General features: G+C 42.3%; 1 protein-coding gene across 3 annotated transcripts in view; it reads right to left on the bottom strand.

Moving 5' to 3' along the window:
* Nucleotides 1-15,191, bottom strand: part of SLC44A1 (solute carrier family 44 member 1) — a 201,708-nt gene extending 186,517 nt beyond the window's left edge. The window contains exon 1 of one of the 3 annotated variants that reach the window (XM_049627322.1): nt 14,916-15,191. In XM_049627322.1, coding sequence (XP_049483279.1) covers nt 14,916-14,951 — 36 coding nt within the window. In that variant the 5' untranslated portion in view covers nt 14,952-15,191. The remainder of the gene's footprint in view (nt 1-14,915) is intronic. The other 2 variants (XM_049627330.1, XM_049627340.1) reach the window with 2 other exon arrangements.
* Between the last annotated feature and the right edge of the window lie 844 nt (nt 15,192-16,035).

Below are 16,035 nucleotides of genomic sequence, written 5' to 3'. Positions count from 1 at the left end.
ATACATGCTAACAAGGTTAGGTTCACAATCACTAGAATTAACTCATAACAAACATTTCAGGGGTGCCTGGGTGGCTCAGTTAGTTAAGCATCTGACTTCAGTTCAGCTCATGATCTCGCTACTCATGGGTTTGAGCCCCCACGTGGGGCTCTGTACTGACAGCTCAGAGCCTAGAGCCTGTTTCCGATTCTGCCTCCCTCCCTCCCCAAAATAAATAAATAAACATTAAAAACAAAACAAAAAAATTCAACTAATGGCGTATTGTAATTTTTAGGTTCATTCCCATTTCCCTCCACCATAGATTATATTTAATAGTAATTTTGACAGGTATCATTAGCATCCTAAACTAAAATGTTAGTCTCTGAATATCCCATCCCCCCATCACATATATTCAATAAGCACTTATTGAGGATCTATTATTTGCTTAGCCCCCATAACATCATCTCCACTTTCAATTCTTTCTCCAACAAGACAGCATTCAATCACCAGGTCCCACCTCTGGATGGCCATTTGGAGTGTTAAGTTAAAATGGTAGCTGTCCCTCAGGTCTCAGCAGCAGACCCAGGGGAGAGGAGAAGAAAACCCTCAAGCACAAATGGCTGGTTCCCTCTCTGTTGGCCCAGCTGGCCTCACAGTAGTCCAGATTCCCAAGTTACAAACTTAAAGGGCCCTTTCTCGAACTATTAACCCTTCCCTTACTTCTTGGGAGATCTCAAATACAAATCTGAGAAACAATTCACATGAAGGCTTTTATATTATCACAATATACTTGAGTGACTTGAAATTTATTTACATTGTTCTGCTAATATTTAAAAAAAAATGTTTGGTTTTTTGTTTTTTGTTTTTTTTTTGAGAGAGAGAGATAGAGAGCAAGCGGGGGAGGGGCAGAGAGACAGCACCAGCCATGGAACATAGTACCAGCCATGGAACATAGAGCCCAGTAAGTAGCAGATCAGGGGAAAGTGTTCTTCCTGCCTCTGAGCTCCCTGTTCTGTTTGCTCCTTACTACCTCAAGAGAAACATGCCTTTCTACTTGCTCTTGGCTCACATTCTCAGACTAAAGTATAAACCTTTAAAAATTATCACCACAGGGGCTTCTGGGTGGCTCAGTCAGTTGAGCGTCCAACTTTGGCTCAAGTCACGATCAAAGGTTCGTGGGTTCAAGCCCCGCATCCGGCTCTGTGCTGACTGGTTGCTCAGAGCCTGGAGCCTGCTTCCGGTTCTTTGTCTCCTTCTCACCTCTGTCCCTCCCCTGTTCATGCTCTGTCTCTCAAAAATAAATAAATGTTAAAAAAAAAATAATTAAAAAAATCATCACCACAAAATAGAATTGCATTCACTTTTAAAATGAAAATATTAAAGTATTATTTGCAAACTTTCATAACTGAAATCTATTTCAACCACCAGTGTCTATCCCAAAATTTTTTTCTTGATGTACAAGTATGGTTAGTTTCAAAATATATTTAATATGCTAGACCTAGAAACTTGGTGTCTTCAGAATTTTCATTCAATGCTTGATGTTTTTGGACTTGTCATGAAAATACAAAATCACATGCAAAATAGACTTGAAAAAACATCAGAGCCTAGCAAGCAAGGAATAAAACTCTTCAATATGCTGAGTTGTTAAGTACAATTTCGTTTAAAAAAAAATCCAACTTGTGCCCTGGTGGTGAAAATCTCTACCTTTGTAATTTGATCCTAATGTGCATACTAATCATTTGTGCTACAAAGTCAACTTCAACATGGCCATTTTCTTCACCCTTTCCTTTCTTAGTGCTCTCCAGAGCCTTGTTGGTACTCAGTATTAAATAATACCTGCATCAATTACATTAACCCTTTTGGAGGCCATGGATCTCCAAAGACTGACTAAATAAACATATATTCTTTATTTAAAACTACATTCTCAAGAATCTGAGTTATGGGGGTGGGGGGAGCGTCTGGGCGACTCAGTCAGTTAAGTGTCCAACCCTTGACTTCGGCTCAGGTCATGAGCTCATGTTCGTGAGTTTGAACCCCACATTGGGCTCTGCCTTAACAGTGCAAAGCTTGCTTGGGATTCTTTCTCTCTCGCTCGCTCTCGCTCTCTCTCTCTGCCCCTCCCCTGCTCACACTCTCTCTCAAAATAAATAAACTTAAAAAAAAAAAGAATCTGAGTTCTGGGGAAAAGGACACCATTACAGTCACATTTAGTAAACTTACTGCCATGATAGTCCTTTCAGACTTACGATTTTAGAAGAAACTGTACAAGGGCCCAAGAGGAAATGCACAGCAGTTAAGGGTCCCTAGAGCCTGAGATTTATAACCACCACTTAAAACAGACCACAGACTCTGCTCCAAACTGTCACCCCGGACCTCTAGTTTGGGGTGCATTGATTTAAAACCAACACCCTCCCCTACACACACACACACACACACACACACACACACACACACTTTATTTTTTTTTCAATATATGAAATTTATTGTCAAATTGGTTTCCATACAACACCCAGTGCTCATTCCAAAAGATGCCCTCTTCAATACCCATCACCTACCCTCCCCTCCCTCCCACCCCCCATCAACCCTCAGTTTGTTCTCAGTTTTTAAGAGTCTCTTATGCTTTGGTTCTCTCTCCCACTCTAACCTTTTTTTCTTTTTTCTTTTCCCTTCCCCTCCCCCATGGGTTTCTGTTAAGTTTCTCAGGATCCACATAATAGTGAAAACATATGGTATCTGTCTTTCTCTGTATGGCTTGTTTTACTTAGCATCACACTCTCCAGTTCCATCCACGTTGCTACAAAGGGCCATATTTCATTCTTTCTCATTGCCACGTAGTACTCCATTGACACACACACAACTTTAAAGCGAGGGTAAACAGTACACGCAAACTCTGACTCTAGGTGACAGAAAAGTGGTGTCTGAGGTACATTTAAATACTATTCTAATGTAGTAGTCTTCAGTCCAGCAAAGGAAAAGGAAAGTAGTGCAGTAGGAAATGTACATGCTTTGAACTCCTACAGGCTTTACTCTTGGGGGAACTTGGGCAAACTGCCTATGCTTTCGTGGCTTCAGCTTTCTAATCTGTAAAATGGGGCTAACACTGGTACCCCTCTGAGAGTTGTGAGAATAAAATGAAATTTATTATGAGAGCAGATAGGGAATAAGCAGTCATTACTCATTCCCTAGTTGTCTGCCGTCCTTTTTCATGCCTTTTCCTTCCTCTCAGAGATCACCCATCCCAAAAGCATCACTATGTATGCACATGACTTAAAGCATTATCTGAAATCCAGTTCTGGGTCTTCCATTGCCTATGGGAAATTGCTAGCTACATGGAGGTATCAAAACTCAGTTCACACAAAATTAAATTCATCTTTCCTTCCCCCACATACTACTCTCCATCTCTACTTGGGATGCCTATCAATTATAATACCCTTCTTCCATTACATGGCATTCTAAACTGGTTTTATGAGGGCATACCCAGATAAGTCAGGAAAGTCTATCCTATTTCAATTCTATAGTATCTCTTCTGCTTCCCGTTTGAGAAACACTGGTCCAAGTTAGTGAACAGCTTCCTGGGTGCCAGCTGTTTCCCTTTCTCCCAATTCAAGCACAGGCAAGACTGTCAGATTAATCTTCCTTAAGTCACGCTAAAAAACCCTCCATGGCTGCCTATTTCCTTCGCCTTCAAATATTAATGCCTTCCCTACATGTAACATCTCTTCTATCTACTCTAGCCAGGTCTCCTTTCCATGCGGACATAGGACATGCAGTAAGTTAAAGGCTTCCTTGTCTTTCTGTTCAAGGTGTTCCTTTCATTGGAATGCCCCCCCACCTTTCTACTAAAATCTATCTACTCTCCCACTCTTTCTAAATCCCATTGTTCGGGGTACCTGGGTGGCTCAGTCGGTTAAGTGTCCGACTTTCGCTCAGGTCATGATCTTGTGATTTGTGAGTTCGAGCTCCACATCGGGCTCTGCGCTGACAGCTCGGAGCCTGAAGCCTGCTTTGGATTCTGTGCCTCCCTCTCTGCCCGTTCCCTGCTCGTGCTGTTTCTCTTTCTGTCTCAAAAAATAAGCAAACATAAATAAATAAATAAATAAATAAATAAATAAATAAATAAATAAAATCCCATCCTTCAAGGCTAGATCCAGGGTCATTTCAGGAAGCCCTCTCAACCAACTAGTCCATTCTTTCTTGGTTTCCCCATTCCCTAAATTCCTAAGCACCCAATTTAGCCTCTCGTTATTATTGCTATTTATTTCACCCTTAGCACTCACCTTCCTGACACAATTTAAAATTTCTGAAAGTCAGGGTCACTTTTCCAAAACCCAAAGAGGATTCTTTTTAGGGGAGGCTTAATGGATACAAGGACATCTGCCAGATTTAGTTTCCATTAATATCATAATGTCTGAGATATTTTCACAGATTGTGCAATTTGCTATAAGCCTATGAGATAGGTTTTATTATCGTTCCCATTCTACATCTAGGAAAAGTGAGGCACCAAATGTTAAAGAATGTGGCCCAAATAACCCAGCTGGTGACAGAGCTGAGATTCAAACCCATGTTGTCTGGCTATGCGGTCCACACTCCACAATCAGTATAAGATGGTGTTTAATTCTATGGATTCTAACACCCCTGTAGAGTAACACAACAGAAAGGATGTCTTACAAGGAAGGTAGAAGGCCACTTACACATTAAGGACGGGATCATTAAGGGCGGGATGGAAAATGAGACACATACAATAGTCTAAGTACAACTGAATTTTATACTAAAAAAGAAATTTTACACCAAAACTATTTTGCTTAAAATTAAACTCTTTCGCTATTATAGATAATGCTAAATGGAAAGGTTCTTGCATATAGCATTTACTGTACGTTTAGATTGCTAAATAAGGGATGTCAACTGCTTTTTATGGCTTTTAATGTATGTCATCAAACAATGTCCCAAGAGAGTCATTCCAATTTATTCAGCGAATCAATAAAGTACACTTGAGTCAAAACCACATGAGCAATTAATATTCTGTTAACTTTTACCAAAGTTGCAGGTGTAAGAGTGTCTCTGTGCTTTCAGTTAATTTGATTATCAGCAAAATTGAACACATTTACATATTAGTTTACTATTTCCTCTTCTGTAAATGAGCTATTTGTTGCATTTTTTATGAGCTCTTTATATCATAGATATTCTAAAGAATGATGTGAATCTTCAGTTTTATTATTGTTTATACAAAAAAAAGAAAGAAATTAAACAGGAGGGGGAAAAAGAAAGAAAAAAAGATACTCTCTTTTTTTCCTTCTCTATCCTAGTATATCCCACTCAGTATTATGACTCCTTAAGTGCATCAGGGAGGGGTGAGAAGAATAGGAAGGAAAAAGAAAATTTTGGGGAAGATACATGAGTACCAAATAGAGATAAATACACACAGAAGTGAGAGGTTAGAAGAGGCAGAAAAGAAATTGAGAGCTACAGGGAAGAGGTTAAACTAACCCACAAGATTCTTTTGGGGATCACTAACTGTGAGAATATTAATTAGCTACTTAACCATGATCCCAACCTTAAATGGTCTTCTTTATCCTGAAGCTCAGAACAGGAAACAGGCAGTAGGGTGGGGGAAAGAGCTAGACGAGGACTTCCGTAGTGGCTTGAGCATATTACTGGGAGAACAGGAAGATAATTGTGTGACTTTCAGCTCTGAACTGTGAAAAGTCTTATAATGGAGCTATAAGTAAAATGTTAGGAAACACTGCAGAGGTGTGACTTTATAGGCAGAAGAAAAATAGCAAAACTATGTAACAGGTACTATTGGCAGACTGTGGAGTCACCATCCCCACCCTCCTCACCGCTGTTGGCGTTCTAATTTTGTTCTGGTGTTGCCCCGCCCTCCACTGGACTCAGGGAAATCCTGGTTAGTCTAAGCCAATTACAGGGTTCTTTGCCTCTCCCTTACTAGAAATTGTCTAGGGATGAGTATGCGGCCCTCCGTAACTTCTACTAAAGGAAAACCCCTGGAAGTTGTCAGCTCAGCAAAAGAAGGCAGAAAGAGCCACATGCATCTCGGAATCCTGAGGGCAAATAGGTGAGAAGCGGTCATCCTTAAAATTATTAAAAAAAAAAAAAAAAAGCAAAGAAAAAACTCAGGTCCTTGGTGACATCATCAAGCCACTAAAGTAACCAACCCAGAAGCCACTGTACCTCTCACCTTATGTGAGACTAATCCTTTAATGTTTTAGCTATTTAGAGTTAAGGTTTCTTTATTTCTTACAGCTGAATCACTTTAAGAAGTTCATAATGAAAAATCTTACAGGATCATTATCATCATCACATGCTACAGAAAAAAGCAAACTTTTATACCTTCACTGCTACTTCAACATCTAGAAATAACCATCTGTTTTCAATTTTTATTTTTGTTTGCTATTTTTACATTATACAAATGTATCCAGAAATCAAACACTTACTGTTTAACAATTTCCAGTATATATGGCAACCTTAAAAATTAGACTAAAAATGGCTCTTTTTAATAAGATTTTTATTTTATTTTTTCTGAGAGATAGAAAGAGAGCATGAACAGAGGAGCGGCAGAGAGAGAAAGATCCAAGCAGGCTCCATGTTGTCAGTGCAGAGCCCAATGTGGGGCTCGACTCATGAACCATGAGATCATGGCCTGATCTCATGGAAACCAAGAGAGGGACACTTAAACCTACTGAGCCACCCAGGCACCCCAGACTAAAAATGGTTTTTAAGAATTTCCTTACTAAATAAGTGTCTAAATAGTTGGTTGTAGGATGTTGTAGAGAACAGCTAAAAAGAGTAATATTATTTTCACACAAAAAATAAATTCCAGTGGTTTATCAACTGTTTTTTGAGTAAATCCTATTACACAACTGATATGAAATCAAAAAGAGTCTATCAAAGGAAAAAAAAAAAACTAAGGGGTGCCTGGGTGGCTCAGTTGGTTGAGCGTCCGACTTCAGCTCAGGTCATGATCTCACAGTTCCATGACTTCGAGCCCCGCATCGGGCTTTGTGCTGACAGCTCACAGCCTGGAGCGTGCTTCAGAGTCTGTGTCTCCCTCTCTCTCTGCTCCTCTCCCCTGGCACTCTGTCTCTCTCTCTCTTTAAAAAATAAATAAACATTAAAAAATAAAAATAAATAAAATAAGACTCCCCCCCCAACTATATTAAAAGATACTGAAAAATGCAAATTACCTTCAAAAATCACCTTTTGAAAAGAGTACCAAGTTTGATACAATGCATAAATTCAAAATTGGAGTATAATGCTATGCTATATTCCAAATACATGAGAAAACAAAAAGTACTAAAAGGGAAAAAATATTACCGTGCCAGAAACTTCAACCATTTCCAGAGTGAATTCCCACAGTAGAAATAACAATGCCTCTCTAATGACTGAAGTTTTCACCAGTCCAAACACTTTTTCTTTATAACACTACACATAAAGTCCCATCCATTTGTGCCTGCTATAAAAACGTCAGCACTGTAAATCCAACTGGTCCATTATTTGAGTGGACCAGTCTTTTCCCATCCACCTTGACCTAGGAATTTGCACCAGACCTCTGTAAGTCTGCTTGCTTCACACCTGAGATATACACCTGCAACAAACAAGCCGCTTAAGAATGTTGCTGAAGATGCTGAGAACCTTCTTTGAAAGTATTTAACCCGTTAAAAAATTTTTTTGTATTGAATTTTAAAACATCAGAATTACTAAGGTAGGAGTTCATCCACATCCATCCATGGAAGGAAAGAAAACGTTTGTTAATTTGTTCAAACATTCCCTGAGCACCTATCATGTACCAGGGACCAGCCTAGCATAGAGAATAACAGCAATGAACAAAACAGACATGGTCCTGCTCTTTGTCAGCTCAGTCTAGACCAGGGGTCAGCAAACATTTTCTGTAAAAGGCCACAGGGTAAATATTTACACCTGTGGGCCAGAAAGTCTCTGTCACAACTAACTACTCAAGCTTGCCATAGCATGAAGGCAGCCACAGACAATATATAAACAAATAAACGGGATCATGTCCAAAAAAACTTTGGGACAGGGGTGCCTGAGTGGCCAAGTTGGTTAAGTTTCTGACTCTTGGTTTTGGCTCAGGTCATGATCTCGTGGCTTCGTGGGTTCAAGCCCCACACTGGGCTCTAATGTTGGCAGCACAGAGCCTGCCTGGGATTCTCTCTCTCCCTGCCCCCCCCCCCCCCCCCCCCCTCATGCTATGCTGTCTCTGTATCTCTCAAAATAAGTAAATAAACTTAAAAAAAAAAAAACAGCTTTGTGGACAATTAAAAGTCAAATTTCATACAACTTTTACTAAATAAATTTATCATGCATTGACCTTTTTTATTAAATATATATTATACATATTTGCATATATATGCATAAATACATACACACACTATTTTGAGCATTCTTAGCTTGCAAGCCATATAAAAACAGGTAGTTGGCCCAATTTGGTCCATGGACTATAGTTTTGCCAATGGACCAGACAATATCAACTGTATAATTATTTATTGCTTTAAGCACTCAAAGGGAAAATACATAAGGCTATGAGAATTTAATAAGGAGACATAGCATGGTTTGAAGCATCAAGGGAGCATTTTCCAAAGAACTGAACTGACTTTAAGGCTGGAAATTTAAAGGATGAGTAGCAGCCCGCCAAAGGCCAGGGAGAAAACGGTCTTCCAGACAAGTGAATAGCAGGTGGAAAAAGTCCTAAAAGGAGAAGGAATACAATCTACTGAAGAATCTGTGAGATTGGACCACAAAGAATAAGGAGAAACATGGCAGGAGAGCACAACGACACAGGAGAGACGGAGACCAGCCCACAAAGACTTTGTTGGCTAAGGTCAGAGATTCTGGCATTTGTCCTAAAACCAACTGGAAACCATTAAAGAAAGGGTTTTAAGTAGCAAAGGGACACAATCAGCTTTGGATTTTTTAAAGATCACTAAGACTGAAATATGGAGAAAAATTTGAAGGGAGCATGAATAATACATGGAGATCCAGGAGAGAGTTTCTGGCCAGAGATGACGGAGGCTTAGACTGTGGTGGTGGCGATAGAATTTAGAAGGTAAAATAAGCAAATGTGGTCACAAGATACAGAAGAATGACAGGTGGGCTCCTGCACGTCTCAGGTTTCCAGTTTCCACACCAGGATACTGGTATCATTCAGTGAACCAGAGATACTGAAAAAGACATGTGTATGTGTGCAAATTTTGAGTTCAGTTTCTGACATGCTGAGTTTGAGTTGCTTGTAAGATATTCTAGTGGAAATGCTAAGTAGTCCGTTGGATATTAGGATCAGAGGCCAGGACAGAGTTTCTTCCAATTGAGTAATTCAGTTTGGGAATTGTCAGCATACAGATTGTAACTGAAACCGTAAGAGGAGATGCAGTTACCTAAAGAAAGGGTATGTTCGCAGTGGTTTTCAACCTCGGCAGCACAGGAGAATTATCAGAGGAACTTTAAAAATTTTTGGTGCCCAGGCAGTGACCTTGAACCAATGAAATCAGAATCTCTGGGAGTAGGACCCAGGCATCACTGTTTTTTAAAGTTCTCTAAGCATTTCCAACGTACAGCTAAGGTTGCAAAGATAAGACTTAAAACATTAAGAATTAACTATACTACAGAAAGATCAAGAGATTAAGAGACTAGTTTCTAGTCCCAACTACCTCATAATGGATTTCTCTGACCTCAGAGTACTTCATAGCTCTAAATTATAGTTTAGCTCAACAGGAAAGTGAGATAATAGCACTGGTTTATCTCTACTGTCCCCCAAAGTCCCAAAAATCGGGGCCAAAGTTACAAAATGGAAATATTTCTTTCTTCTTGGAAGGTAGGAGAGGAAGGGTAGAGGGATATCTAGAAAAATAGCTATTAACCAATCACCAGTAGAATATACAATGTGTTGTTATAAATATCCTCCCAAGCCAATAACACTTCTAAATGATAGGATTAACACATCAAATAGTATTTGATAGTATTTGTTAAGTCTGAGAACATTCTAGCTAGACTAGTTTTGCTATATTATATGATGTTGTTCCACAGACAGGAACAGCAGGAAGTTCAAAATGGTGGCATGAATTCAACTTGGAAATTCCTTAATTCAAAATTTTATTGAGTGGATCTTTTTTAAAGATAGAGTGAGCTGCAATTTAAGATTTAGGAAGCGTACATGTGAAAACTGAGAAACACAGGATTGCAATCCAGAAGACCAGGGTTAAAGTTTGGATCTGTTGCTCAGGAGCTCTGACTTCAACCAAGGTTTCCTAAACTCCAAGTCTCAATTTCCTTAGCTGTAAAATGAAAGTACAGTCAACTTCAGAATTACCATAGAAATTAAAACTTGAAAATGGCTGTGGAAAATAGCTATACAAAAAGCATTACCATTTTTACAGTATTTTCCGATTCTGACATTCTTTGGTTTACATATTTTGAAGAGTGGATCTCCTATACTAACAGCATAGTTAGTAAAGAAGAAGAAAAAGAAGAAGAAGAAAGAAGAAGAAAAAACTGTCCTCATGCCATGATTTTTTTTTTCTTTTGAGAGCGAGAGAGAGAGCATGAGCAGGGGAGGGGCAGAAAGAGGAGGGAGAGAGAATTCCAAGCAGGATCCACACTGTCAGCATAGAGCCTGATGCGGGTCTCCAATTCACCAACAGTGAGATCATGACCTGAGCCAAAACCAAGAATTGGCCACTTAACCAACTGAGCCACCCAAGTGCCCCCCCATGCCATGACTTTTTTTTTTTTTCATCCCGGTCACACCAAGTCTGCTTTGCTGGACATATTTTAATGGAACTTAGTTTCTGTTGAGAAATCCCACTACACTCTTCAAATGCCATTTTTACCATCTGACTTTAAATTCCACAAAGCAGACAGAAACTACAGGGTTATTAAAATCTGTTAAGGAACAGTTAACATACTCAAAAGTTAACCAGTGTTAGTGAAGCACTTGACTGTTTTTCATCACTCCCCAGACAAGATTTAAGAGCTAGAGAAAGACAGTTAAATTTATAGCTCTCTATTTGAGGACCATGGAACACGACAGTAGACAAGTACAATTCCTCCTCAAGTCAGACAAGGGGTGGTTTGTTCAACCAGAAAGATTCTCCTCCATCCTTCTCACAATTTCTAAGGTTAGAACCAAAGGACACAGAACTTCAGAGCACTTGCAAAATCTCCTGGCCTCCGAAGCACTGCTGTGAGAAATAATGATCTAGCCATTAACGACAAAGACTTACAGCAATTTGCTAAGTAATCTTTGGAAAGCCTGCTTCATTCAAACTGGTTTGTCAATGGGAAAGAACATTTCATAAATCTGAAGATTTACAAGTGAACTTTGAAGTTTAACATTACAAGAATAGAAATTATGTCAGGTTATAACAGAACAAACGAATTATGGAGAGTTGGGAATAAATTTTAAGAGTCTTAGGGAAGATTAGTGCTTGTAAAAAGAAACTCAAGACTATCTCACTTTTATGTTCCCTTCAAAGAGATTTTTAGGCAAAGGCTATCAGGGGTTGGCTTGTTTTGAGCAGTTTCTAATATCTGCAAATAACTTGTAGTGGTCACTAATAAAAATCGTAATTAAGAGTTCTATAAGTCCTTGACTTGGTACATATTCTTAAGATTCTTAGATGTACGTACCTAATACAGCACAAATTATTTTGCCAATAATTTGCTCCTTCAGCAATGAAATGTAAGTTAGTATAGAATGTGACACTTCTTTGATCTAAATCCTAAAACAGGATAATTGTTTCGATGGCAAATTATGATATCCAGACACTGACAAGAAAATGGAAATAACACCAGGACAGATTACAAGAGATGAAACAGTTGGGAAGACCATAAACTCTTTTATGAGAGTCTACAACATAGCAAGGGACTATGAGGAAAAATAAATTACATTTCAAAAGCGAATCCCTACTACAAAAAGGAAAGGTACTATATTTACATTGATAAAACCTGCCAGGGCTTTAAAATTGCTGACGATACCACTGAGAAAAAGCTAAGCTGAACCGCAGAGTACCCCGAAGCACGTTGTTTTGATGTGCTATGCAGGTTATCATTAGAGTTTGCAGACAAGCTTTTTAAAGATGTTACAGCCACTGCTCCAACTAAAATATAGGCACTGAGCAGAGCACCAGGAGAAAAGGAAAAGCCTGCTCAATTTTGCAAACTGATGGTACCATTGATAGAGTAGGAAGGAATGTAGGAAAGGCAGGTCAATTTTAACTTAAACAGTTTAAATTTGAGCTTCAAAGAGGATGGCTTGGTGGAATCAGTCAACCAGCCCAAGGAAGTCAAACAGCACATGGGTCAGGGCTGGACTCATATTTAATGTTACTTGCCAGCCAGATGTTCAAATGTGTGTAGATACATTCTGTTTACTGACTACTGCTAAGCAACTATTCTGTACAAGGTATGGTGAGGCACTGCAATGGATACAAAGATGGAGAAAACAAAACAAAAGCAGTTCCTATACTCAAGAAGCTTACAATCCAGTAGAAAGGATGAAAGAAACACATTCTGCCTAAAAATACAATCAATCAAGGCCTCTAACACAGGTTCAAAGTGATGTGAAGTTGCATCCCTGTTTTGTTTCAACACAACATAGACAGACATATTATTCTAAAACCGAGGATACTCCTGAAAGGGGCATTAAAATGCCAGCAGATTGGTAACATTTCACAAATGAAGAACAATGCCAAAATATCAAATTAAAAAAAAAAAAATGACAAGCTCTTTGGCACAAAACCTGCTCCTCAATGCTCCACTGAACACTACAAGTCCCTAAAGCTGAACTTAAAGGCATGTGACAGCTGCCAATTGGTTATAGGAATCTACAGGGGAAAAAAAAAAATGCACCCCTCAGGGTGCATGACATACATCTTGTCTGTAGAACATGGCATGAAGGAAGCAGTGGCTGCAAGAGGAAGAAACAGCAAAGAAAATGCATGTGACAGACAGCACTCCGAAAAGTAAGATGTGGAGCTAGCCAAATTCAAGACCTGTGATTAAAGCAGAGTTTTGGTCCAGCATCCATCCCTCCCAATTTTAACTGCTCAAGCCATCCATAAACTATCAATAATTTCCTGTCTTTAAAGGCATTTCACCACCAAAAGAAGATGTAAAGTAACCCAGTGCTTAAAAGAAAACAGTATGAAAACACCTTTTTTGGCGAAAATAATATGTAAGTAAATGTTAAATGAATAGCACTCAACTAGATTCCCCCCTCCCCCAAAACTCCCTAACCAGTTGAAAGGTATTGTGTAATCCCACATCTTTAACTGTTAATATGAAAACCCTGGTTTATCGACCGCTCCTTCCTAACATCACTGCATGTAGTTTTGTTATTCCAAATGAATGGGAAGGTTTAACTAACTAAACCAATCAGCCTGACCACGATCCTGGGCGGGTGGTGAGGGTGGAAAAAACATGGGTAAGCAAACACTCCAAAAAAGAACTGGACAAATAGGTTGGATACTTGATAAAACATAAATGTCCTCCATTCATCTGCAATTCTAGTCATTTTCTAACAGATCTCAGATTTTCAGAACAAGTATGCAGGTTATTTAAAACTGAGTTATATATAGTCATTTAGCAGCAGCAAAACACTTCTGGCATTACCACAGATGCTAGATCTCTGGAGGAATTTTTTTTTCTTCCAAACTAGCATTTTTCTTCACCAAAAACCAACCAGCCTTTATTTCTAAAAACAAGAGCCCTTGTCTCCCCCAAAACAAACAAATCAAAGACCACAGTTAAATTCTACGCTAATGAAACTGTGAGATTACATCCCATGCATTGTCAGAGCCTATTTTTCATACACCACCACCAGACAGTTTGATGCAGTATTCCTGATTGCTTTTTATCGTATTTGTAAATACACTCACTAATCCACTAAATTAGGTAATTTACAAACAGGTCCTCTCAGTTATTAGTGGCCAGCAGTCAAGTTGTATTACATTTGATCCTTATACAGTTGTCTAAACATTTCCATCCAGGTTAAGGGCTCGGATCGGCAAAGGGAGAGGGAGGTTAGCGAAATTTGGATGGGGGCAGGGTAGACGCTGGGAGAAATCTCTGCATCTCAGCCCTCAGCGACAACATTCAGCCAGTGCCCACAGAAAAACTAAATTCGGCACCTCTTCCTCCTGTTACACTGGCAACAAAGAGGGAGTTTCCGTAACGCTCCCGTCACCCACCAGGTGCCCAATCTCCTTCCCAGCCTAGTCTCAGCGCTCCCGCAGGGGCCTCGGTGTGCGGAGAGGCCGCGGTGCCCGGGGTCAAGGCACAAAGGGGGGATGGGGTGCAAGGCGAGCGGGTTGGATCTGGGACGTGGGCCGTGTAAGGGCTCCCGGACTCGCTTAAAACAGTTGAACCTGGTGTCGGGGGCGGCGGGCAAGAGAAAGGGACAGAATACCTAATGGAGCAGAAACTGGAAAGGGGTGAAGAAGGGTGAAGAGCCCGTGCTGGAGGTACTCCGCCACGGAGCACAGAAAACAGCCGGTGGATGGGCAAAGGGGAGACTCCAAGGAGATGGGAAGAGAGGCGCAAGGCCCAGAAGACGAGGGAACCGGGTGCCACCTGGGGCAGAGAGGAGGCGCCTGTGTTGCTTCTACCTGCAGGCGGGCGGGACGGGCCGCTCAGGTGTGACTGGGAAGAGGAGGCCAAGTCGGAGACGCGCCAGGGAGAGAGCTGGGGGGCTTACTAGGGGCCGCGCAGAGGTGGCTGCGAGACGACAGCCGCGGAGCCAGCGCGGGGGCATCTGCGGGATAGGCGCAAGGGAGAGGCGGGGGCGGGGGTCTCCGGAGTGCAGGGTGGGCTGAGGGAGGCTCTCGGGCGGCGGGATGCAGCAGGCACCAGCTGCGCGGCGCGGGGGAGGCATCCGGGCGGGCGGCCGGGAGGAGGGAGCCCCTCACCTGCGCGGCGGAGGAGGCGGAGCTGCAGCAGCCCATGGCGGGGCCGGAGGAGCCCGGAGGCGGCGCCGGGCGCGCAGCTACGCCCCGGAGCCCCTCGGCATGCGAGCCGGCGGGCGCCCGGGGAGGGCGCGGCCTGGCCCCGCACGGCTCGGCGGCGGCGGCGGCGGCTCGGGTGGCGGCGGGTACTCAGGAGGCGGCTCGGCTCGGGGCGGGCGCCGGCCACATCCCACGGCGGCGGCGGCGGCTGCGCGGCTCCTGCTCGGCTCCTGCTGCTGCAGCTGCTCCCCAGTGGAAAGGGGCGGGCGGCGGCGGCGGCGCCTCCCCCTGTCCCCCGCCTCCCGCCTCCCGCGCCCAGTCCCTCTCCCGCTCCCTCTCCCGGGCCGCCGCCTCCTCAGCGCCTCGCGCGTCTCCCATCAGACTCCCCGCCCCCAGTGCAGCGCCGAGCCGGCAGCCGGGCGGCGGCGGCCAAAACGAGGCCGGGCCCTTCGGCCCGAGTCGGAGCCTGCGCAGTGCCGACCCTATTTAGCGGTGGCACCGAGGCACAGCGCTGCCTCGGAACAAGAGGTCGCTCCGGGTTGAGGCTCGCAGGGGCTGAGCAGGCTCGCCGCTGAAATGGGGCCGGATTGCTTCCGGACGTGGGAGGCACGGGCGAGGCATGAGGAGTTGCTCGCTGTCCCCACTGGACGCGCCACCCGAAGACCGTAAAGGCATCTCACTGCCCCCACGGTTGCTTTTTAGCCAGAGGAAAGTGTACACAATAAACCTTCCCAGGAGAAGGAGTGAGTGATAGAAAACGGGAGAAACAAGCATCTGTTGCTACTGGCCCCATTTTGCTGATGAAACTGAGCCTTGAAGGAAACAGCCTAATGAAATGCACCCCGAGTCGAAATTTTTATGAAGAGCCCAAAATAGGAAAAAGGCAACAAGTTCGCCAGGTCTCTCAGTACATAGCCATATTGGATCTGAACTAAACTTTCTCGCACAGGATAGTCCACAAAAAACAATAAACGAGTATTAAGTCATTCATATTAAAAATATTTACTGAGGACATAATAAGTTCCAGTCACTTAACAGACACTGGGAATAAAGATAGTTTCTGCTCTCTTACAAGTCCCTGTGG

Source organism: Panthera uncia, chromosome D4 (genome assembly GCF_023721935.1).
Source record: "Panthera uncia isolate 11264 chromosome D4, Puncia_PCG_1.0, whole genome shotgun sequence".
Taxonomy (NCBI): Eukaryota; Metazoa; Chordata; class Mammalia; order Carnivora; family Felidae; genus Panthera; species Panthera uncia.
This window is presented reverse-complemented; position numbering and strand designations above follow the sequence as displayed.